This window comes from Cervus elaphus, chromosome 33 (genome assembly GCF_910594005.1).
Source record: "Cervus elaphus chromosome 33, mCerEla1.1, whole genome shotgun sequence".
In the NCBI taxonomy this organism is placed as follows: domain Eukaryota; kingdom Metazoa; phylum Chordata; class Mammalia; order Artiodactyla; family Cervidae; genus Cervus; species Cervus elaphus.
The window spans coordinates 10,809,962-10,836,660 of NC_057847.1; the positions used below are offsets into that span (position 1 = coordinate 10,809,962).

Sequence of the window (26,699 nt, forward strand, 5' to 3'; positions counted from 1 at the left end):
ACATAATTTGGTCCATTCTCCAAATGCCATAAGAATTATCATTTTCTGTTAGTCTCCTACTAGATGTCATTAAAGTTTAAAAAAAAAAATTATGTGGACCATTTTTAAGTCTTTGTTGAGTTTGTTACAATATTGTTTGTATTCATGTTTCGGTGTCTCAGCCATGATGCACGTGGGATCCCAGCTCCCTGAAATCCACAGCCCCTGCACTGGAAGGCGAAGTAGCAACCACTGAACCTCCAGAAGCCCCCACATGTCCTTATTTTGTTTCCATTCACCACCTGGCAAGAGGTTCATATTCTCATGTAAAGTCCACAAGATTCTTTAGAATTCAGACTCAACCTTTCCAGCCTCATCTCTTACTTTCTTATACCAGCTTTCTCTGATCTCTCATGACTGCTTGACCTTGCACATGCTCTGAATGCTTTTGCCCACTGAGTCTTTCTCAAGAACCAGCTGTAAAACCACCTATTCTGAAAATCCTTTTTGAGTCCAACCAGAGTTTAATAATTGCTTTCAGATTACTTGTATTCTTAATACTGTTTGCAAATATCTTTCTGACCAGCTCTTTTAAATATATATATATATATTTATTTGGCTGTTGGGTCTTAGTTATGCATGTGAGATCTAGTTCCCCAACCAGGGATAAAACCCAGGCCCCCTGCATTGGGAGCACAGAGTCCTAGCCACTGGACCACTACGGTAAGTCCCATCTGATCAGCTCTAATATTGGATCTCTAAGGCAATCATTACATCCTCCCATATTCAACCATACAGAAAAGATTATTTGCAAGTCAAGCTGGTACTGCTTTACATGATATTTGATTTCAGCTTTTCCTCTTTATTTGCACTGAATAGAACACCTTCCTATTACATTTTGTTTTTCAAGAGACTTTTTCTCTCCAAACTGACTCTTTCTTCTCCCTAATGTGTTCTAAAGGAAGTGACCCAAATCATCTCTTCTGAAATGCAACTCTATCCTCTACATGCTTCTCTAGTTTTTCTTTTTTCAGATCAAGACCAATAACAGAAAATTCAGACAGAAAATCAGTAAGGAAACAAAGGATCTGAACAACAATACAGATCAAATGGACCCAACAGATATATGGAGAACATTCAAACCAACAGCAGCAGAATACACATTCTTCCCAAGCTCAAGAGGATTTTTCTCCAGCATAGATCATATGTTAGGTCACAAAACAAGTCCTAAAAATTTTAAAAAGTTGAAACATACCAAGTACATTTTCTGATCACAATGCAATGAAACTAAAAATCAACAGAAAAAGAAACACATTCACAATATGTGGAAATTAAACAACATACTCTTGAACAACCACTGGGTTAAAGAAAAATAAAAAAGGAAGTTATAAAATACCTTGGGACAAGGTAAAATGAAAATACAACATACCAAAAGTTAAAGGAGCAAAAGCAGTACTAAGAGGGAAGACTGCAGAAAAACACTTACTTTAAAAAAGAAAGATGTCATATAAACACCCTAACTATATACCTCAAAGAACTAGAAAGATGAAAACAAACTCAGCCTAAAGATAGGAGAAGAAAAAAAATAAACATTAGTGTGGAAAATAAACAAGATATAAAATAGAAAAAACAACATAAAAAGAAATAAACAAAACTAAAGAGATATTGCAACTAATGTCACAGAAATAAAAATAATCATGAGAAAATATTAACAATTATATGACAACAAACTGGATAACCTACAAGAAAGGCTCAATTAATGAGATGAAAGACCCTTATGATGATGCAAATGGAAAGGCATTCTGTGCTCATGTATTTGAAAACTTAACATTGTTAAAATTTCTATACTACTCAAAGTGATCTACAGATTTAATGCAATCCCTGTTTTTTAAAAAAACCCAACAGCATTTTTTACAGAAGTAGAAAAACACAATTCTAAAACTCATATGAAACTATAAAAGAGCATGAATAGCCAAATGATTCCTGAGAAAGAAGAACAAAGCTAAGAGGCATCACAGGTCCTGAGGCTGAAATATATTAAAAAGCTACAATAATCAAAACAGTATGGCAGCATACACACAGACATAAATACCAACAGAAAAAATAGAGAGCTTGGTAAAACACCCATGCATATAAGGTCAACTGATGTCTGATAAGCATCAAAAATACAGTGAGGAAAGGAGAGCTTCTTCAATAAACAGTGTTGAGAAAACTGGATATCCTCATGCAAAAGTTCGGCCCTTATATCACACCACACATAAAAATCAACTCAAAACAGATTAAAGACATAAATAAACACCTGAAACTGTAAAACTAGAAAAGAACACACAAGAAATGCTTTATGACACTCGTCCTGACAATGATTTCATGGATATTACACCAAAAGCACAAGCAACAAAAAGCAAAAATAGTCAAGTGGGATTACATAAAATAAAGAAGCTCCTGCACAACAAAGGAAGCAATCACCAATGTGAAAAGGCAACTCATGAAACGGGAGAAAATATTTACAAACTATACACCTGATGATTAATTTCCAAAATATACAAGGTAATCCTACAACTCAAAAACAAAAAAATCTAACAATCCAACAAAAAAACAGGCTAAGGATTTAAGTAGACATTTCTCCAAAGAAGAAATACAAATGGTCAACAGGTATATGAAAAATGCTCAATATCACTGATCATCAGTGAAATCAAATCAAAAAGCACAAAGAGGTATCACCTCACACCTGTCAGGATAGCTATTACCAAAAAAAAAAAAAAAAAAAAAAAAAAACAAAGGAAAAGACAACAAATATTGGTAAGAATATTGGTGGAGAAACTGGAACCCTTGTATACTGTTTGTGGAGATGCAAAATGGTGCAGCTGATATGGAAGTCAGATATGGAAAACAGTATGGAGATAGTGCAGCTAATAGGGAAGTCAGATATGGGAAACAGTATGGAGATACTCCCAAATATTAAAAATAGAAATATCATATGACCTAGATATCCAATATCTGGGTATTTTCCAAAAGATTTGAAGGCAAACTCTCAAAGAGATATTAGCATTCCCATGTTCACTGCAGCACTATTTACAATGGCCAAGATGTGGAAAGCCCCTAAGTGTTCACTGATGGATGAATGGATAAAGAAAATGTATTATACACATACTATGAAATACTATTCAGCCTCAAAAAAGAAGGAAATTCTACAACATGTGCCAACATGGATGAATCATGAGGACCATTATGTCAAGTGAAATAAACTAGTCACAGAAAGACAAATACTGCATGATTCCATATATATGAGGCATCTAAAATGGACAAATTCATAGCATCAAAGAATAGAATGGTGGTTAACAAGGACTAGGGGTAGGAAAAAATTGGAAGTTACTAACAAATAGGCATAAAGTGTCAGTTAGGGTTCTTAAGTTCCAGAGACCTGCTATACATACCTCTACTCAACAATACTATATTGTACACTTAAAAATGTGTTAAGTGTGTAGATCTCATGTTAAGTGTTCTTAATACAATAATACTGAAAAAAAGAGAAAAGAAGAGCAAACCCACAGATTCTGAGCTGCCAGCACTCCTACAATCAGCTGGTTCCCTGGTGCTTAGCTGATGGCATTTATTCTCCCATATACCCTGTTCAGGCAAACATCCCAACAATTACCTTGTGGTTCTTTATTTTTCTAATTCTGTCCTTTTATTTAAAAAACAAGCAACAAGTTTTAAAGCTAACAAATAATATCCAGTCTGGAGTTGATCAGCCTTTCTTTCTTAACAGACTAGTCAACAAAAACTTTGTTGATGAGGTAACAAATAACTTCACTTCCAAAGTTTTGCTTGATTCTATTAGGTTCTTTCTGGAGAGAAATCAAAATTATGCCAGAGTAATTCATGAATGCACTGTCACTCAGTCGTGTCCAACTCTTTACAACCACATGGACTGTAGCCCACCAGGCTCCTCTGTCTATGGAAGTCTCCAGCTAAGAATACTCGAGTGGGTAGCCATTCCCTTCTCCAGGGTATCTTCCTAACCCAGGGATCACACCCAGGTCTCTTGCATTGCAGGCAGATTCTTTACCTTCTGAGCCACCAGGGAATTCATGAAGGTGCTACATATTGGAGAAGAAAGACAGATGCACCCACTGAGGAATAAAACAGGGATGTAATATTACCATTTTCCTAGGCATATAAGTTAAATAAATCGGGGCTTACCTGGTGGCTCAGATGATAAAGCGTCTGCCTGCAATGTGGGAGACCTGGGTTTGATCCCTGGGTTGGGAAGATCCCCTGGAGAAGGAAATGGCAACCCACTCCAGTATTCTTGCCTGGAGAATCCCATGGACAGAGGAGCCTGGCGGGATACAGTCCACGGGGTCGCAAAGAGTCGGACATGACTGAGTGACTTACATTAAATAGATCAGGTATCCTCAAATCTTTTTTGTTCTTCATTGTTTATGTGTAGTCTCATGGATTCTTCCTTACAATAGTGATCACCCTCTTTGTTTTCCATGCCCAATCTGTTTATCCTAATTCAGCCACATAGTGTCTGGATTTTTGTATAGCTTCCTAACTAAGGTCTCTGCTTATAGCATCCTATAATTCCCCATAATTCCTCCCAGCACATTACTACCAAGCTAACAGTCCCAGGTAACACCTTAATCAAGTCACTTTCCTACTCCCAATTTTCTATTACCAAAAAAAAAAAAAAAGCCTAGCATTAAAGACCCTTTATAATCTAGACTCAAATTGTTTTTCAGGATTAATCTTCCTGTACTCCTTTATATAAAATACCTACTCACACAACTTGACTTACTCACTGCCTCTAAATACTTTCCTACCTACATCTTTTATATTCATACTATTCCTATACCTAGAATGATCTTGATCCATTTACCCATATTAGCCAAGTATACTGTAATAATAAAATCAGCCCATGACCCACCCATTTGTGGAGTCCTAGGTGAGACCCACTTTGACAGGTTGTTCCTACTCCACAGAATCAAATAACACCTACCTGCCAAGTGGCTAAAGTCAGCCCTCCCTCTTCTGTGACTTTCAAGCAGGCCTCCAGAGAGAAAGGGAAAGGTCTGAGTAAAGGCTGGTGCTTGATGTTTTGCACTTCTCTGCTCCAGTTACTCTTAACTCTATTGATATCATCTACCCCTGTATCTTTGGTGCTTTGATATCTATGTTAACAATCCAGTATGGGCTGGTGTCACCAATGGGATGGAATGCTCCTGTCCTGCATGCTCTCAACCCTTGATCACACCCAGTTAATTTAACATATATTTTTTGAGTACCCACATAAAGTCAGCACTAGGGACACATCAGTGAAAAAAGTAAAAAAATCTCTCCCCTCATGGAAATTATATCTAGAGGAGGAAAGAAAGACAATAGATTAAGGTAGGTACAATATACAGCATATTAGATAGAAGTTTTAAGAAGAAAAATAAAGCAGAAAAAACATGTGTGGGGTGGGGGAAACAGTTATAATTTTAGGGTGACTAAAGAAAACTTCACTGAGGAAGTTTTAAGTAAAGAAAAGATGAGGATTGAGCCAGATATACAAAAGAATGTTTGAGGCAAATGAACGACAAATAAAAGGGTCCTGAGTTGGAAGTAAGACTGGCAGGTTCAAGAAAAAAAACAAGCAGGCCAGTTAGCTGAAGCCAAGAAAATAAATAAATGATATCAGACATAATAGTGGGTCAGATCACCTATAACGGGTCAGCAAACTATAGCCTAAGGACCGAATCCAACATACCACCTGCATTTTAAAGTAAAGTTTTAATACCTTTACTTTCATGCTACAACAGCAGAGCTGAACAGTTGTGAGGGAAACTGGGTGAGTTAGAAAACCCCAAATATTTATACTGTGGCTCTTTACAAAAAGCTTGACTAAACTTCCAGGTGGCTCAGTGGTAAAGAATCTGACCACAATGCAGCACACACAGGTTCGATTCCTGGAGAAAGAAATGGCAGCCCATTCCAGTATGATTGCCTGGCAAACCCCATGGAAAGAGAAATCTGGCATGCTACAGTCCACAGGGTTTCTTTTACAGAATCGCTCTAGCTGTTAGGCTCAGAATAAAGACAGCAAGGTAGGAAGAGGGGAGAACCAATTAGAGTATTATTACAAAAATCCAGGTGAGAGACCTTGGTGGCTCGGATCACAGTGGTAGTCACACACATGGTGAAAAGATTAGATTTTAGATATATTTTGAATGTATACCAACAGAATTTACTCTTTTATCAGATTAAGGTGTGAGAGAATCAGTAGTTAAGGATAACCCTAAGGGTTTTGGTTTGCCAACAGAAAAAACAAGAGTTCTCATATACTGATGGGGAAGGATATGTAAAGAGCAATCCTGAGAGACGAGGTAGGGAGCTTTGCTGTTTGTCATGTTAAATGTGAGGAACTTATTACTAAACAAAGAGAAATTTGGGGAGGTAGTTAGATCTATGAGTTTGGAGTTCAGGAAAGTTACAGAATGGAGATAAAAACTGAGGAATCATCAGGGTATAGTTGACATCCAGAAACATGAGATGCACATCAAGAAAATGAATACATACATATGTGTGTGTAAATATATATGTGTGTGTGTGTGTATATATATGTATATATATATATGTGAGAATGAATTATATACATAAAGATAAATTCCACAATTGAGCCACAGGACACTAAATGTTTACGTTAGGATATGAAGTGGAACTAGAAGACTGATAACAAATGGTAGAAAGATGAGGGGAAAAAAACCAAGGATGTGTGTTGACCTGGAAGCCAGGTGAAAAAGTGTTTCAAGGATGAGGAGATCAACTGTGGTAAACGTTAAGATAAAATCTGAGAAATGACCACTGGATTCAGAAATCTGAAAGTCAGTGGTGACCTTGGTAAAGGTAGTTCTGGTGGAGTGGTAGAAAGAGAAAGTCTGACTGGGGTGGGATCAAGAGAGAAAGGGAAGAAAGTTAATTTGAGACAGTGAGTACGGACACCTATTTTAAGAAACTTTGCCCAAGTGAAGGAATCGGCCTTGCCTAAAAACATGAGGCATGCATCTATAATAATAAAAGAGAAGGTTGAATGATATGGGCACAACTGCAGACAGGTGGGTAGTTTACAAAAAGTTCTCTCAATTTTTTCAGTAAAATAGGATGTAAGATCAAGTAAGAGTGAAGACAGGGAAGAAAGACTTGACTGTCTGAGAAGAGAGATGAAACAGCCCTTTGGGATTTTGCAACTCAACATATGGATCATGGACCAGCAGCAACTGTACCACCTGGAGACTGGTTGGAAATGTAGAATCTCAGGTCCTCGCTGAGCTACTAAATCAGAATCTGTTCTGTTAACAAGATGCCCAGGTGATTTGCTTATACATTAAAGTTGGTTTAAAGCACTGTGGATATAGGAGACCAGGAGAGAAAATGGACTACAGAAACACAGTATGACTATCAGGCAGGACTAAGATTAATGATCATGAATTTAAACTGGTACTAGTCATTTTGATTCGCATTTCCCTAATAATTGGCAATGTGAAGCATTTTCTGATGTGCCTTTTGGTCATCTCTGTATGTCCTCTTTGGAGAAATGTCTTAGATCTTTTGCCCATTTTTTGATTGGGTAGTTTGTTCTGTTCTGTTTTTTTTTTTTTTGTTTGATAATGAGTGTATGAATTCTCTGTAAATTTAGGAGATTAATCCCTTACTAGTCACATCATTTGTAAATATTTTCTCCCATTCTGTAGGTTGTCTTTTTGTTTATGGTTTCCTTTGTTGTGCAAAAGCTTTGTTAGGTCCAATTTGTGTGTGTGTATATACATACCACTAAGATATAAAATTGGAATATTACTCAGCCATGAAAAGGAATAAGGCGTTTGCAGAAACATGGAGGACTTAGAGATTATCATACTAAGTGAAGTTAAGTGAGTCAGAGAAAGACAAATATTATGTGACATTGCTTGTATGTGAAATCTAAAAAAAAAAAATACAAATGAACTTATATACAAAACAGAAATAGATCCCACAGAAAATAGAAAACAAACTTATGATTACCAAACTGCCAATCTATCCCTCCCCTACACCCCACTCCTACTTGGCAACCACAAATTTGTTTTCTCTATCTGTGAGTCTGTTTCTGTTTCATAGAGAAGTTCATCTGTGTCATATTTTATATGCCACATATAAGCTGCATCATATAGTATTTGTCTTTCTCTTTCTGGCTTACTTCACTTAGTATGATAACCTCTATGGCATTATTTCATTCTTTTTTATGATCCATATTCAGGATATTGTAATACTAAGTGAGAATTAAAAGGAAAACAGATATAAGTAAAATGCAGCCCTCCCTTTCACAGAAGGCTGTTGGGACAGGGACAGAGAATGCAAATCATTTCCAGTAAAGCAAAAATCATATAATAGGAATAGAAAAAATGCTATGGAAAAAGTTACAGAATAAGTCTTGCCAAGGGACAGGGGAAGACTAAAGATGTCTTAAAAATAGTGTCAGCAAACATCAAAATTAGAAATCAACTAAACTTAAATTTGACTTATATATGTCTCTCATGTTTTCTATATAGTATTTCTCAGAAGTCAGGTGAAAAGTAAAAGAATATAACAAAGAAGAAAACATGAGAACCATTAAAAATTTTATCCTTAATTTGCAAGTAAAAACAAACCAAAAGACAAACAACCAATCATAATTGACAATTAGCCCCAAGTTCACCTTAAAACATATCTGAAGGAACATTCACTTTCACTAACTAAAAAAGAAATAAAAACAATTCCACCCAAACTTTCAAGGTTGGAACTGGAGGGATATATTCTTCACAAGAAAGAAGCATTCAAACCATAATCGTGAACTGAAATTTCTCTTTGATAAAACTGCCTCCACAACATTGGAGGGGATGGGAGAGGGAGGTGGCCTTTAACACTGGTCCAGTAATGGGCAAAAGACTTTTCCTTGATTTCTCACATCACAGGTGAAACAAAATCGGGACATTCAAAAAATATGAGTAAAAGGCTAAAAGATGCAAAGTAGAATAAAATGAACAAAGGGAAGACCACAAATGTATGGGATACAGATCATAAACTACCACTTATTTATCTTCAGTTCATCACCCAGTAAATGCGTCCCTTCCTTCTCCCTCTTAGCCATCATCCTCCCAGACTTCAGAAATTAAGAAGCGGGTCTCAGTAAGCCTTAACAGTCATGTCACAGGAAGGAGAGGCAGGGAAAAGGCCACTGGGTAACCTCCCCCCGTAACAGGTAAGGCCTTATACCCACAATATCCAATTCAGCTTTTGCAATACCAATGGGCCTCTAATTATCAAGACAGAATTAAATACAAAATAATTTTTAAAAACACAAATGATACTTTAGGCAAAGGAAAATATTCCCCAAAATCAACAAGTATTAAAGGATCCATTATTTGAAATCACATATTTACCATTATGTTTGAACTAGTGCTCTATAAAACTACTCATGAACATATGAAACAGCTAATATTAAGTGGGTTTCAGATCTTACCAAACTGAGAAAAACTCATAATTCTGTGAAATAACTATTTTATAAATGAAAAAATAGATATAGCAGGACCGCACAAGGATTCAGTTACAAAACTAAGGCTGAAGACTGTAGTGCTTATCTAAGGAATGGCTCTAGCATTTCTCCAAATAAAATCTACTTTAAATAAAGTCACTGAATCCACTTGTAAATTATTTCCCTTTGGCTGCCTCATTATTCAATATGCTTTCAAGGAACATGGTGATGAAAGAAGAAAAATACCTCTTTCTAACATAACCATACTGGCAAGAACATCAACATTATCAGTATTCAAAGAATGTCTTGGCAGGTTATAAACCTTCATAAAAAGAAGGAACACTAATCCAAGATGTCAAAATAGCAATAGTACTTCTCATATTATGTGCAATATGATTGTTTGTAATGTAGAAAAAATTTTCAAATAAAGAAACCAATATTGCCATGTTTAAATTTTAAGCTAAGGCAAAAAAAATTCCTCAGAAAACCACATAAAGTATGACAAACATAAGCATGTTTATAAGAGTAGAGCAGAACTCAACGTTCAAAGAGATTTATGACAATGTGTTGATGCTATTTTTGGAACTTAATATATTTTAACATTTGAGGCACAACAGCATATTAAATAAGAGTGAAAAAATAATTTATAATAAAAGAAAAAAAGCTTAGAAATATAACTGAGTCCATGATTTCCTTGTGTAATAGTAGGTAATGCTTAATTTTACTACAAGACTTTATTTGGGCTATATTAGTAGGCACAATTTATTTTAAAGTCATAATAAACTTTTAAGTACAGCACTATCTTCAGATCTCATAATCTAGCTCTATTTAAACACTCAACACTAAAAACTGATGCCAGGACAGTGACATTTTATTTACAGTACTTGCACTTTCAGAAATGTCAAATTCCCCAAGAGGAAGGCACAGTCAGTTAACTCAGCATGTGCATTAAAAAAAATGCTTGATGAAACTTTTGATTAAACAAGGACTAAACACACTGTGTCCACAATTATTATAAAACTATTTCATGTGCTATTTTCCACTTGAAGGTTTTTACCCTCCTTTAAGCTTTTCATGTGGCTCTTCCTGTCCACAAACTGATTTATAATTTTACTGTAAGACTTTTGATGGCCTTACATTACTTTAATGGTGCAATACTCTCCAAGATTTGCACTGCATCTGAAATTACTGAAGGCCACTGAGAGACCTGTGTTTGCTCAATATAAGCTCAGAAATGGTGTACTTGAAAAATTATAAAATACAGTGTATTGAAAACTACTACTTTCCATTTTCAAAAGAAAATGCCTACACTGATGATCTTACAGAGGTTGGGAAAATAATATAATAAACTTATCCAAAGTTCAGAAGATATATATTTGACTTCAAATACTCATCTCCATTACATTAGAGAATAATCTTATTTTATCCTTCTGCTTTCTCTTCCTTAAAACTTCTTTGGTTGCAGTCACTATTCTTCTATAAAAATGTAGCTCCTGTCTTCATGTTTTACCTTTCTCCATCTGTTTTCCTCTCCTGATCATTGTTTCTTTTGCCTTTGATATTTTCTTAACGTGGGTACATTCAACTTTTAATAACAAAATGTTCTTTGGATCAAGAGGTCATAGGGTTATTTATATTAGCAGGATGAGCCTCCATCCATCAACATCCTGAGGAATTCTAGCATGATAGAGCTGGAAGAGATTTCAAGGTATCATTTGGTTGAGCTCTATGCCAGCAGTAACAGGTGGCTGACTATTCTTACTGCTTTTCTTTCTTTTTTATTTTTTTAAGATGACTAAAAATTCTGATCATAAATATTCCACTGTAACTTGGTTTAATGAGAGAATCTTCCTGGACTTCCCTGGTGGTCCAGTGGTTAAGAAGCTGCCTGCCAAGGCAGGCGGCTGGGTTCGATCCCTGGTCTGGAGAGATTCCACATGCTGCGGGGCAACTAAGCACATATGGCAGAACTCCTGAGCCCACACGCCGCAGCCACTCGGCCCACGCACTCCAGACCCCACACGCCGCAGCCACTCGGCCCACGCACTCCAGACCCACACGCCGCAGCCACTCGGCCCACGCACTCCAGACCCACACGCCGCAGCCACTCGGCCCACGCACTCCAGACCCACACGCCGCAGCCACTCGGCCCACGCACTCCAGACCCCACACGCCGCAGCCACTCGGCCCACGCACTCCAGACCCCACACGCCGCAGCCACTCGGCCCACGCACTCCAGACCCACACGCCGCAGCCACTCGGCCCACGCACTCCAGACCCACACGCCGCAGCCACTCGGCCCACGCACTCCAGACCCACACGCCGCAGCCACTCGGCCCACGCACTCCAGACCCCACACGCCGCAGCCACTCGGCCCACGCACTCCAGACCCCACACGCCGCAGCCACTCGGCCCACGCACTCCAGACCCCACACGCCGCAGCCACTCGGCCCACGCACTCCAGACCCCACACGCCGCAGCCACTCGGCCCACGCACTCCAGACCCCACACGCCGCAGCCACTCGGCCCACGCACTCCAGACCCCACACGCCGCAGCCACTCGGCCCACGCACTCCAGACCCACACGCCGCAGCCACTCGGCCCACGCACTCCAGACCCCACACGCCGCAGCCACTCGGCCCACGCACTCCAGACCCCACACGCCGCAGCCACTCGGCCCACGCACTCCAGACCCCACACGCCGCAGCCACTCGGCCCACGCACTCCAGACCCACACGCCGCAGCCACTCGGCCCACGCACTCCAGACTCCACACGCCGCAGCCACTCGGCCCACGCACTCCAGACCCCACACACTGCAACCACTAAGCCGATGCACTCCAGACCCCATATGCCACAACCACTAAGCAGATGCACTCTAGACCCCACATGCCGCCAAGAGAAGGCACTGCAATGAGAAGCCCAGGTACCGCAACTAGAGAAAGCATGCTCGCAGCAACGACGACCTGGAGCAGCCAAAAATAATTACATTAAAAAACATCAGATCTTCTTAATAGCAAGCAAAAAGACATGGAGTGGAAAGAAAACTGGATGAAAAAGGGTTCGGATCTCAGCAGAATTACTTACTGTAAAAGAGAAAACGGGGCTTCCCTCATCTGCCTGCCAGTGTAGGAGACACAGGTTCGATGCCTGATCCAGGACGATTCCACATGCCAAAGATCAAGTGAGCCCATGTGCCAAACCTATTGAGCCTGCACTCTAGGGCTTGGGAGCCAACACTACTGAGCTCACATGCCACAACCACTGAAGCCCACAGGCCCTGGAGCCCATGCTCGGCCACAAGATAAGCCACTGAAAAGAAGCCCATGCGCTGTAACTAGACAGCAGCCCTTGCTCGCTGTAACTGGAGAAAAGCCCATGCAACAACAAAGACCCACCACAGCCATGAATCAATAGATAAAATAAGGGAACCGCTAGGTGATGTTTAAGAAGGAAATTCATTAACAAAACAAAAAAACAATTCCTTAGATCATTCTGAGCTTCAAGTTCCCTATACGAACAGAGGTAAGGCTGTCTAACCTACAAGGTTATTGCAAGTGCTCTGAAACCAAGAAAAGAATTACACAATGTGATATAGTATTAAAACAGGAAGACAAAACAGTAGACTGTGAAGAATCTACACTCAGTAGGCATGTAAAGTTTCAAAACCCATCTCAACTATTTGCCAGCTGTGCAATGCTGACCAGCCCCTCTAGGTTCAGCGCAGAGGACCGTTGCGAGCTGACAAATGTCTACTTCACTCAGCCGCTGCTGTGGGTGACAGAAGCTTCATGTGTCTAGCATAGGTACTGGCCTTGTGCACACCCTCAATAAATGTTACACCTCTACTCCCCACCAGGTTTACAAACGTCTGCAGTGTGGTTCTACTCTCCTTAAATATTCTGAGGTGCACATGTGGAATTTTATGAAATAGAACATTCAGAAGATACGTAAACCTTCCTTCCCCCAAAGATTTATCAAGTAACAAGAGGAATTCCTTATCAGCCCTGCTTTGAAAAAATGGAAAGAAATGAGTAGAGTTTCCTTTAAAAAGCAAACAAAAAACTCTTCCAAAGAAGAAACCATTTAAAATAAATGGCAGAAAATATCACTAAACAGTGAACTTCTTCGTTGTTTTTTTTAAACAGTGAACTTCTTAAAGGAAAAGAACAAGTCTCAGTCATCATATTTAGGAAGCACTCAAACATTTCTCGGATGAAAAAGTCTCTTGGTGGAATAACTTAATCTTAGAAATTAAGAAATAAAAGGTTCAATCAGATTTCATATAGATGTGAGGTAACAAAGATGCTCTTTATACAATAAAGAAAAAACTAAACAAATGTGGACAAATTTTGAAAGACTCTTACACATCCGATTTAGATAAAATGCAGTGTCCCACTACTGTCATATATCAAAAAATTCTGTAGAAAGTACAATAATGCTTACCTTGTTATGTATAAAAACAATCCTTACATCAGGTTTAAGTATACCATAGCTTATAAGGAGATCTTGGATCTTTTTTATTTCATCTTTACATTTTTTAGCAGTTGAGTAAAATTGCTTTCTTACAGGTAGATTCTTAAATAATCGTAAAGCAGTTACAGTGGTACCTGTTGGCAGATAAGAAAGCATATTTAGATGTGGAAGGAACGTCACAGATCTTCAAATCCACATACAATCAGTAATTAACTCCTTTTATTACTGAAGGCCATTTCTCTTCAAACTCTGGGAACCCAAAGAAGGCTCAACTGTGTGAGCTATTCTGACCTCTTGCTAGGCTCTCCTATTTGTAACAGGTCTGACCCATTAAGTATGATCTTTTATGTGGGCTTCTCACGTGGCACTAGTGGTAAAGAACCTGCCTGACAATGCAGCAGACTTAAGAGCTGTGGGTTTGATCCTTGGGTCAGGGAGATCCCCGGGAGGAGGGCATGGCTTACCCACTCCAATAGTCTTGACTGTAGAATTCCATGGACAGAGGAGCCTGGCGGGCTACAATCCATGGGGTTTCAAAGAGTCAGATATAACTGAAGCAACTTAGCACATGTGATCTAAACAGGAATAATCTTATTTCTACCGATACAGAAAAACATGGGCTTACTACTGATAGAGTGTAGTATCTTAAGAAATCTGCTGATATTCTAACTACCTGGGAATGATGCTTATTCTGCACTATAAAACATACAGGTGATATAAGGCCACACAGCATATGTACAACCTTAATTATTCAATTAAAAATTCTTATCTGATGTGCAACACCATTAATTATCAGAGAAATGTATATCGTAATTACAATGAGTTATCACCTCTCACTGGGCAGAATGGCCATCATTAAAAAGTCTACAAATAATGAATTCTGGAGAGGGTGTACAGAAAAGAGAATCCTCTTACACTGTTGGTGGGAATGGTAATTGGTACAGCCACTATGGAAAACAGTATGGAAGTTTCTTAACAAAAGCTACCATATGATCTAGCTACTCTGCTTCTGGGCATATATCCAGAGAAAACTCTAATTCAAAAAGACACATGTACCCCAATGTTCAAAGCAGCACTCTTCACAAAAGTCAAGATATGGAAGCTACCTAAATGTCCACTGACACGTGAGCAGACAGAAAGCGGGTGATAAGGGAAGTCCGAGACGGAGGGGGTGTGCATACACATAGCTGACTCACTTTGTCACAGAGCAGAAATTAACAAAACATTGTGAAGCACTTACACACCAATACAACTTAAAAAAATAAAATAAAAAGAAGATGTAGTACACACACACAGGACTGAGCCAGAAAAAATAAAATAATGCCATTTGCAATAACATGGATAGACCTAGAGATTATCCTACCAAGTGAAATAAGTCAGAGAAAGACAATGTATGATATTACTCATATGTGGAATTTAAAAAATGACACAAATGAACTTATTAACAAAACAGAAATAGACTCACGGACACAGAAAACAAATTTATGGTTATCAAAAGGAAAATAGCAAGACGGAGAGAAAATTAGGAATTTGGGATGAGCAGATACAAACTATTATATATAATACAGGTAAACAACAAGGTCCTACTGTACAACACAAGGAACTATATATTCAGTATCTTATAATAACCTATAATGGAAAAGATATGAAAAAGAATATATATGTATATAACTTGATCACTTTGCTATACACCAGAAACTAATACAATATAAATCAACTATACTTCAAATAAAAAAATTCTTATCTGAAATAATATTTAATTCCCTGGTTTATCTCATCTTCTGAAATATGCAAAACTAGATTAAACGAAAGCTTTTTTAAAAAATTGTGCACTTATTTAACCAAAAACTTGAGGGGTGGGGTCAAGATGGCAGAGTAGGAGGATACAGAGCTCACCTCCCCCTACTAACACATCAAAAATACATCTACGTGTGGAGCAATTCTCACTGAAAACAAACTGGAGACTGGCATTAAGACTCTTACACAACCAAAGGTGTAAGGAAGATGCACATGAAACTGAACAGCATGAGAAGGGAAGCAAGTCTGTGCAGTTGCCCTCGCCTTCTGAGAGCGGGCACAGAAGAGGAAAGAGTACACAGGCCCAGAGGGCCTTCCTGGGGAATCATCGGTTTGAACCACTTACTGGGCTCCCTATCCCTGGTGTCCAACCCCGGGAAGGTGTCCCTCTAGGTCGTCTGAAAACCAGTGGGACTGACAGGGCTCTAAGAAACCTAGCCTCCACTCATGAAGAGTGAGCTTACTCCTGAAATAGGACAGAGGAAGCAGGTCTCTGGCCCGTTTCCCACAATCACCCCAGCACACACCTTGGACAAGCCGAGCAGCCACTCTGGCTTGGGCTCATCCCGTGGCACCGCTCCACACTATAACAAGGGCTGCCTTAGCCAACGGACGTGCACAGTTGCAGGGGACCGGGGTGGCTTGGATCTGGGGCAGCGTCCAAACAGGTCAGGGGCAATCGTTGCTGGCGCTTGCAAAGGAGGTGGACTGGGACAGGCCGGAACTCTGACTGGTAATAGGGCATCCGTGGTGCGCGCCCAGCCCACACAGAGCATCTGCCCTGGCCCCGCCCGCTCCACAGCAGAGCTCCACATTAGGGCAAGGGCTGCCCTGGCTGTGGAGAATGTAGCTGTAGAGGGTGGAGCCGGCTCAGGCCCGATGCAGCATCTGAACAGGGAAAGGCAACCACGGTGGGTGCTCACAGCAGTCTGGTCCTCTAAAATGGTGCCAGAACCACCAGGGCATGCACCCCGATCCATGACAAGTGCCCACACGTGCCCCTTTTGCTTCAGCCCCCCTCGAGGGCAAGTGTGCCAATGCTGGGACGGGGAGCACACATACTCAGAGAAAACAGAGCCAGCTCAGACCTGATCCTCAGGCCTTGTATTCCAGCAACATGGAACCTGATCTCATCCACAATCAGGTGGTACTGGGCACCGGGCAGAGGAGAAGCCCCAGCTCACACCTGACTCTGGTTCTAGCCCATCTGTCTCTATCCCTAGACCCAAGAAAGGTGAAAGCTGCCAGCACTCCATGGAGGAAGATGTAATCGTGTCCATATAAAATCCAGCTCTTCTACCAAAGGCACCTGGTACTGACTAGGGATGCCCCAACACAGACACTCCTACAAGACTGCAATAGGTACCTGTTTCACCAAGTTTCATAGAGACAGAGAAAATTAAGCAAAATAACAAGACAGAAGAATTTGCTTCACATGAAAGAACAAGACAAAATCCATGAAAAAAAACAACTAATGACACAGGTAAATAATTTACTAAATAAAGAATTCAAGGCATTACTAATTAGAATGCTAATCGGACTTGGGAAAAGAACAGATGAACACAGTGAGAACTTTAACAAGGAACTAAAAAAAAAAAAATCAGAACTGAATACAATAACAAGTGAAAAATACAGCAGAAAGAAATAACAGACTTGGTGATACAGAAGAACACATTTTAAGTGGTATGGAAGACAAAATAATAGAAATCACCCAATCAGAAGAACAAAAAGAAAAACAAATTTTAAAAAATGGGACGAGTTTAAGGGACCTCTAGGACAACACCAAACATATTAACATTTGCTTATAGGGTCCAAGAAGGAGGAGAGAGAAAGGGGTCGAAAATATATTTGAAGAAGTTACAGCTGAAATTTTCCCAAACCTGAAGAAGAGATATCCAAGGACAGAAAGCATAGAGGGTTCCAAACAAAATGAACCCAAACAGAGGTACATCAAGACATATCATAATTAAAATGGGAAAGGTTAAACATAAAGGGAGAATTCTAAAGGCAGCAAGTGAACCCTCATAAGGCTCACTGGATTTTTCTTCTGTAGAAACTTTGTAAGCAATCAGGGATTGGCATGATATATTAAAGTGTTGAAAGGAAAAAACCTACCACCGAGATATATTACTCAGGAAGATTATCATTTAAAATTGAAGGAGAGATAAAGAACTTCTCAGACAAGCAAAAGCTGAAAGAGTTCATCATAAACTCCTAAAAACGACCCTAAAAGATACGCTAAAAGACAGTTTCTAAGAAAAAGGAAAGGTTACAACAAGAAAAACAAAAATCTATAGGAAACGTAAAATCCTACTAGATAAATATAGGGGATTCCCTGGCAGTCCAGTGGTTAGGACTTGGCACTTTCACCACCGAGGGCCCGGATTCAATCCCTGGCTGGGGAGCTAAGATCCCACAAGCTATATGGTGCAGTCAACAACAAAAAAAAAAAAAAAGAAAAGAAACTCCAAAACCAAAACAAAAAAATCCACAAAAACAAATACATAGTAAAGGCTATAGATCAACCACTTACATGACGTGCACTCATCTGCAAGAACACCAAAATTGCAATTACCTGCTGAACAATCATCAACGGGATAATGCTGGAACCCACCAAAAAAAGATACCCTACATCCGAGAGCAAAGGAGAAGCAACAAGACAGTGAGGGAGGCAGCTGCATTTAAAATCAAACCCCATAGCTGCCAGAGACTCTTGGAGGGCACAAACAAAACCTCGTGTGCACCAGGACGCAGGGGAAGGAGCCGCAACCCCCCGGGACTGACAGACCTACTCGTGAGTACGAGGGTCTCCTGCATAGGCATGAGTCAACAGTGGTAGGCCGCAGGGACGGGGCTCTGGCAGCAGCAGTCCTGGGAGGTGACACGTGTGGGCTAAGTCCTCCTGGAGGAGGTCGCCGTCAGCCCCACCACAGAACCGCCAGGTGGACAATCACAAAAGTGAAAGCGAAAGTGAAGTTGCTCAGTCATGTTCAACTCTCTGCAACCCTGTGGACAGCAGCCCAGCAGGCTTCTCCGCCCATGGGCTTTTCCAGGCAAGAACACTGAAGTGGACTGCCATTTCCTTCTCCAGGGGCTCTTCCCTACCCAGGGATCGAATTCAGATGTCCGGCATTGTAGACAGACACCACCTGAGCCACAGGGAAGCCCGATCCACAAACTGGAGAACAATTATCTCTGGGGGAGGCATAGGTCAGCAGTGGCCTGCCACAGATCAGGGACACTGACAACAGCAGTCATGGGAGGCACAGTGGGCAGGCAAAAGCCCTTTTGGAGAAGGTCACCATTACCCCTGTAACCGTTTGGCCTCAGGCCAAACTACAGGGAGGGAACACAACCCCACCCATCAGCAGAAAATTGGATTTAAGATTCACTGAACACAGTCCTACCCACCAGGGCAAGACCCAGTCTTCCCCATGGCCAGTTCCTCCCATCAGGAAGCTCACACAAGAGGGTAGACAGAATGAAAACCACAATCACAGCAAACTAACCAAGTTGATCACATGGATCACAACTTTGTGTAGCCTAAAGAAACTATGAGCCATGCTGTGTAGGCACCCAAGACGGACAAGTTATGTGGAGCATTCCCACAAAACACGGTCCACGGGAGAAGGCAATGGCAAACTGCCTCAAAGTTCTTGTCTTGAGAACCCCATAAACAATATGAAAAGGCAAAAAGACAGGACACTGAAAGATAACTCCCCAGGTCAGCAGGAGCCCAATATGTTATTGGAGAAGAATGAAGAAATAACTACAGAAAGAATGAAGAGACTAAGCCAAAGGAAAAACAACACCCAGTTGTGGATGTGACTGGTGATGGAAGCAAAGTCCGATGCTGTAAAGAACAACACTGCATGGGAAGCTGGTCCACGAATCAAGGCAAACTGGAAGTGGTCAAACAGGAGATGGCAAGACTGAACACTGACACTTTCGGAATCAGTGAACTAAAATGGACTGGAATGGGGGAATTTTTTTTTCCATTTATTTTTAATAGTTGGAGGCTAATTACTTTACAATATTACAGTGCGGAATGGGGGAATTTAATTCAGAGGACCGTTATATCTACTCCTGTGGGTAAAATCTTTTAGAAGAAATGGGAGTAGCCCTCAGAGTCAACAAAAGAATCTGAAATGCAGTACTTGGATGCAACCTCAAAAATGAGAATGATCTCTGTTCATTTCCAAGGCAAACCATTCAATATCACAGTAATCCAAGTCTATGCCCTAAACACTAATGCTGAAGAAGCTGAAGTTGAATGGTTCTATGGAGACCTACAAGACCTTCTATAACTAACACCAAACAAAGATGTCACAAAAAAAGATGCCCTTTTCATATTAAGGGACTGGAATGCAAAAGGAGGAATTGAAGAGAAACCTGGAGCAACAGGTAAGTTTGGCCTTAGAGTACAAAATGAAGCAGAGCAAAGGTTAACAGAGTTTTGACAAAAGAATGCACTGGTCCCAGCAAACACCCTCTTCCAACAACATAAGAGATGACTCTACACATGGACAACCACCAGATGGTCAATATCAAAATTGGGTTGATTATATTCTTTGCAGCCAAAGAAGGAGAAGCTCTATACAGTCAGCAAAAACAAGACCGGGAGCTGACTATGGCTCAGATCAAGAACTCCTTATTGCAAAATTCAGACTTAAATTGAAGAAAGGAGGCAAAACCACTAGGCCATTCAGTGGTTCTATGACTTAGAATTGACAAATAAATTGAAGGGATTACAACTGAGAGACAGTCCCTGAAAAACTATAAACAGAGGTTTGTAATACTGTACAGGAGGCAGTTATCAAAACCATACCAAAGAAAGAGAGATGCAAAAGGGCAAAATCATACTCTTAGGAGGCCTTACAAACAGCCGAGAAAAGAAGAGAAGCAAAAGGCAAGAGAGAAAAGGAAAGATATACCTATCTGAATGCAGAGTTCCAAAATGAGAGACAAAAAAAGCCTTAAGTGAACAATGCAAAGAAATAGAGGAAAAGAACAGAATGGGAAGAGATCTCTTCAAGAAAATTAGAGATACCTAGGGAACATTTCATGCAAAGATGGGCTCAATAAAAGACAGAAATGGTATGGACCTAACAGAAGCAAAAGATATTAAGAAGAGGTGGCAAAAATACACAGAAGCACTGTACAAAAAAAGCTCTTAAAGACCCAGATAAGCATGATGGTGTGATCACTCAGCTAGTCAGACATCCTGGAGTGCAAAGTCAAGTGGGCCTTAGGAAGCATTACTAGGAACAAAGCTAGTGGAGGTGATGGAATTGCAGCTGAGCTATTTCAAATCCTAAAAGATGCTGCTGTGAAAGTGCTACACTCAATATGCCAGCAAACTTGGAAAACTCAGCAACACAACTGCACTCTTTTCACATGCTAGCAAGGTAACACTCAAAATCCTCCAAACGAGGCTTCAACAGTATGTGAACTGAGAACTTCCAGATGTTCAAGATGGATTTAGGAAAGGCAGAGGTACTAGAGATCAAATTGCCAACATCCCTTGGATCACAGAAAAAGCAAAGCAATTCCAGAAAAACATCTACTTCTGCTTCATTGACTATGCTAAACCCTTTGACTATGTGGATCACAACAAACCGTAGAAAATTCAAGAGATGGGAATACCAGACCACCTTACCTGCCTCCTGAGAAATCTGTATGTAAGTCAAGAAGCAAGAGTTAGAACCAGACATGGGGAAACGAACTGATTCAAACTGAGAAAGGAGTACGTCAAGGCTGTATATTGTCACCCTGCTGTATTTAACTTTTATGCAGAGCACGTCATGAGAAACGCCGGGCTGGAGGAACCACAAGCTGGAATGAACACTGCTGGGAGAAGTATCGACAAATTCAGAAAAGCACATGGTCCGTCCCTTGTAGCTCAGCTCGTAAAGAATCCGCCTGCAATGCGGGAGTCCTGGGTTGGGAAGATCCCCTGGATGCAGATGATACCACCCTAAGGGCACATAGCGAAGAGGAACTAAAGAACCTCCTGATGATGGTGAAAAAGGAGAGTGAAAAAGCTGGCTTAAGACTCAACATTCAAAAAGCAAAAATCATGGCATCCAGTCCCATCACCTCATGGCAAGCAAATGAGGAAAAAAATAGAGCGACAGGCTTTTATTTTCCTGGGCTTCTAAATCACTGTGACAGGTGATGGCAGCCATGAAATTAAAAGATGCTTGCTCCTTGGAAGAAAAGCCATGACAAACCTAGGCAGCATAATAAAAAGCAAAGATATCACTTTGCTGACAAAGGGCCATATAATCAAAGCTATGGTTTCCTAGTCGTCATGTACAGATGTGAGAGTTGGACATCTGAGATCTGAGAAGTAATGCTTTCAAACTGTGGTGCTGGAGAAGACTCTTGAGAGTCCCTTGAACAGCAAGGAGAACAAATTAGTCAATCCTAACGGAAGGCAATCCTGAATATTCATTAGAAGGAACTGATCCTGAAAATCAGGCTCCAATACTTTGGCCTACTGATGCAAAGAGCAAACTCACTGGAAAAGACCCTGATGCTGAGAAAGACAAAAAAATTTTAAATCAACTATAACTACATACAGGATATGGGATAAAAATGAAGATGTAAAGTATGACATAAAAAAACAGAAAATGTGGGAGAAAGGAGTAAAAAAATGTAGATCATTTACAATGTGTTTGAACCTAAATGATTACCAGTTTAAAACTAGTAGATATGGCTACAGGTCAACATATATAAACCCCATGGTGGTTACCAAACTGAAAGCTGCACTAGAAGTTTCCTGGTGGCCTAGTTGTTAGGATTCCAGTCTTCACTGCCACAGCCCAGGTTCAGTCCCTGGCTGGGCAACAGATCCCACAAGTTATTAGGTGCAGCGAGAAAAAAGAAAAAATATATAGGGTGGCTGACTGAAATAAAAAACAGGATCTAACAACATGCTGCTTAAAAGCGACTCACCTCAGAGCTAAAGACCCACATAAGCTTAAAGTGAGGGTATGGAGAAAGATATGTCAAGCAAATAATGACAAGAAAGCTGGGGGAATAATACTCATATCAAAAAACATTTTAACACAAAATCTATAACAAAAGACAAATAATAAAGGAATCAATATAAAAACAGGGTTTAACACTCATTAACATATATGCCCCTAATATAGGAACACCTCAATACATAAACATTAACATATATAATTGGAGGGGGAAATGGCAACCCACTCCAATATTCCTGTCTAAAAATCCCATGAACAGAAGAGCCTGGCAGGCTACAGTCCATGTGGTTACAAAGAGTCAAACATGATTGACCAACTAAGCACAAACACAACATATATAAATGGACAGACTGACAATGATATAATAGTAGGGGACTTTAAGAACCCACTTACACCAATCATCTAGAAAATAAATCAATAAGGAAATAGTATTGGGTTGGCCAAAAAGCTCCTTCTTCTTCTTTCTTTAAGTAAAAAAAAAAAAAAAAAGACACATTTTTCATTTTCACCAAGAAATGAACAATGTATTCACTGTTTTGTTCCACTACCTTCTGCCATTTTTCAGGCAACTTCATAATTCCATCTTTCTTAAACTTCTTATCTTTGAACAAAGAACTGTTCCAAGTGCCTTTTACAATCTACCAGTGAACTGAAACTTTTTTCATTAAGAGAATTTGTAAAGACCAAAACAAATGGAAACCTGAAGGTGCAGTGTCTGCGAAACATGGCAGATGAATCAGAACTCCCTAGGCAAGCTGTAACAGTTTTGCCTGGTGATCAAATAAACATGGTCTTGTGTTATTCTTGGTTATTCAATGCCAAAGAATGCTCAAACTACCGCAAATTGCACTCATCTCACACGCTAGTAAAGTAATGCTCAAAATTCGCCAAGCCAGGATTCAGCAACATGTGAACCGTGAAATCCCAAAAGTTCAAGCTGGTTTTAGAAAAGGCAGAGGAAGCAGAGATCAAATTGCCAACATCCGCTGGATCATCAAAAAAGCAAGAGAGTTCCAGAAAAACATCTATTTCTGCTTTATTGACTATGCCAAAGCCTTTGACTGTGTGGATCACAATAAACTGTGGAAAATTCTGAAAGAGATGGGAATACCAGACCATCTGTCCTGCCTCTTGAGAAACCTATATGCAGGTCAGGAAGCAACAGTTAGAACTGAACATGGAACAACAGACTGGTTCCAAATAGGAAAAGGAGTACATCAAGGCTGTATATTGTCACCCTGCTTATTTAACTTATATGCAGAATACATCATGAGAAATGCTGGGCTGGAAGAAGCACAAGCTGGAATCACGATTGCTGGGAGAAATATCAATAACCTCAGATATGCAGATGACACCACCCTTATGGCAGAAAGTGAAGAAGAACTAAAAAGCCTCTTGAAAGTGAAAGAGGAGAGTGAAAAAGTTGGCTTAAAGCTCAACATTCAGAAAACTAAGATCATGGCATCCGGTCCCATCACTTCATGGGAAGTAGATGGGGAAACAGTGGAAACAGTGTCAGACTTTATTTCTTTGGGCTCCAAAATCACTGCAGATGGTGATTGCAGCCATGAAATTAAAAGATGCTTATTCCTTGGAAGGAAAGTTATGACCAACCTAGATAGCATATTGAAAAGCAGAGACATTACTTTGCCAACAAAGGTCCGTCTAGTCAAGGCTATGGTTTTTCCAGTGGTCATGTATGGATGTGAGAGTTGGACTGTGAAGAAAGCTGAGTGCCGAAGAATTGATGCTTTTGAACTATGGTGTTGGAGAAGACTCTTGAGAGTCCCTTGGACTGAAAGGAGATCCAACCAGTCCATCCTAAAGGAGATCAGTCCTGGGTGTTCACTGGAAGGACTGATGCTGAAACTGAAACTCCAACACTTTGGCTACCTCATGTGAAGAGCTGCCTCACTGGAAAAGACCCTGATGCTGGGAGGGGTTGGGGGCAGGAGGAGAAGGGGACAACAGAGGATGAGAATGGCTGGATGGCATCACCGACTCTATGGATATGAGTTTGGGTAAACTCCAGGAGTTGGTGATGGACAGGGAGGCCTGGAGTGCTGCGATTCATGGGGTAGGAAAGAGTCGGACACAACTGAGCAACTGAAATGAACTGAACTGTGTTATTCTGATGGAAGACTATGTATTCTCTGTTGACTGATTCTGGACACCATATACACAACACACTCTTTGGCTGAAGACTGGCCTTTGGTGTGGTTGGTGGTGGTTTATTTCACTTGCCCCACGGTCTCTTCTGTTCCACATTACTGTACAACATCCACTTTTCATCATCTGTCACAAATCGTTTTAAAAACGGAACATTTTCATATGTGGAAACGTGGTCAAGAAGGTTTTTTATTTTGCTTTGGAATGCAAACATCAAAATAACAAGCTGGTGCAAATGGTATTCAATGTTGATCTGGATATTCTTTGTATGATGGCTATCTCCTGCATTGAATAACACTGATTGTTCTCAGTTAATGTCTCAATTTGATTGCTGCCAATCTCAACTGGCCTACCCAACTGTAGAGCATTGTTTAGTGAGAAATCTCCAGCACAAAACTTTACAAACCACTTTTGACATGTTTAATCAGTCACAACACCTTTCCCACACACTGCACAAATCTTTTTTTGCGTTTCAGTTATGTTTTATCTTTTTTGAAACAAAGCATAATATGCTGAAAATGTTGCTTTTTTCTCCCATCTTGAATATTAAAATGGTTATACAAAAATTCACCAATATTAATAAGCTTTTTAAAAACTGCAAGCTGATAAGACTCAAAGATTTAAGAGAAAGAAATAAGAAAAAAATTTAAGATAACAGAAGTTATATTAAACATTTTTCCTGACCACAACAGTATGAAACTAGAAATCCATTATAGAAAGAAAATGGGGAAAATGCAAACCACATGAAGACTAAACCACATGTTACTAAAAATCCAACAGATCAATGAAGAAACTAAAAAAGAAATCAGAAAACACCTCGAGGCAAATGAAAATAAAAAAACAATTCTCCAAAATCTACCCAATACAGCAAAAGCAGTTTACACTAATACAGGCCTATCTCAAGAAATAAAAAAATCTCCAATGAACAATCCAAACTACCATCTAAAGGAATTAGAAAAAAGAAGAACAAGCAAAACCCAAATCAGCAGAAAGAATGCAATAACAACACTCAGAGAGGAAATAAAGAATCCCAAGAAAACAATAAAAAGATCAATGAAATAGAAAATTGTTTTCTTAAAAACATATACAAAATTGATAAGCCTTCAGCCAGATTCATCAATATAATGAGATTTCAAATAAATAAAACTAGAAAACGAAAGAAGAGAAACAACAAGAGATAAAACATACACACACATAAGAAAATAGAGATACCAAAAAAAAAAAAAAAGCCACACATAAGAAAATATTGTAAACAGTTATATACCAACAAATCAGACATCCTACAAGGATAAATTTCTAGAAACATATAATTTCCCAAAACTGAACCAGGAAAAAACAGACAATCTAAACAGACTGATCACTAGTAATGAAACTGAATTTATAATAAAAAAAAACTTCCAGGGCCAAAGAACCTCACAGGTGAATTCTACCAAACATATAAAGAAGAAACAATACCTATCCTCTCAAACTATTCCAAAATACTGAAGAGGAGGGAACACTCCCAAATTCATTTTACAAGGCCTCTGTTAGCCAGATACTATAAAAATAAAATTATAAGCTAATATCTCTGATGAATACAGATATAAAAATCCTCAACAAAACACTAGCAAACCAAATTCAACAGTATATGAAAAAGGATAATACACCGTGATGAAGTGGGATTTATTCCAGGGATGCAAGGATGGTTCGACACCTGTAAATCAATCTATGTGATATACCACATTAACAAAAGGATAAAAATCACGTGACAACAGACACA

General features: G+C 39.7%; 1 protein-coding gene across 4 annotated transcripts in view; it reads right to left on the minus strand.

Moving 5' to 3' along the window:
* PMS1 (PMS1 homolog 1, mismatch repair system component) overlaps positions 1-26,699 on the minus strand; it is a 106,681-nt gene that overhangs the window by 40,088 nt on the left and 39,894 nt on the right. For all 4 annotated transcript variants that reach the window (XR_006339395.1, XM_043894099.1, XM_043894096.1 and 1 more), the window contains exon 5: positions 13,953-14,116. Coding sequence is in view for 3 of the 4 variants with exons in the window: in XM_043894099.1 (XP_043750034.1) it covers positions 13,953-14,116 (164 nt within the window). In the remaining variant the exon portion in view is untranslated. The remainder of the gene's footprint in view (positions 1-13,952; positions 14,117-26,699) is intronic.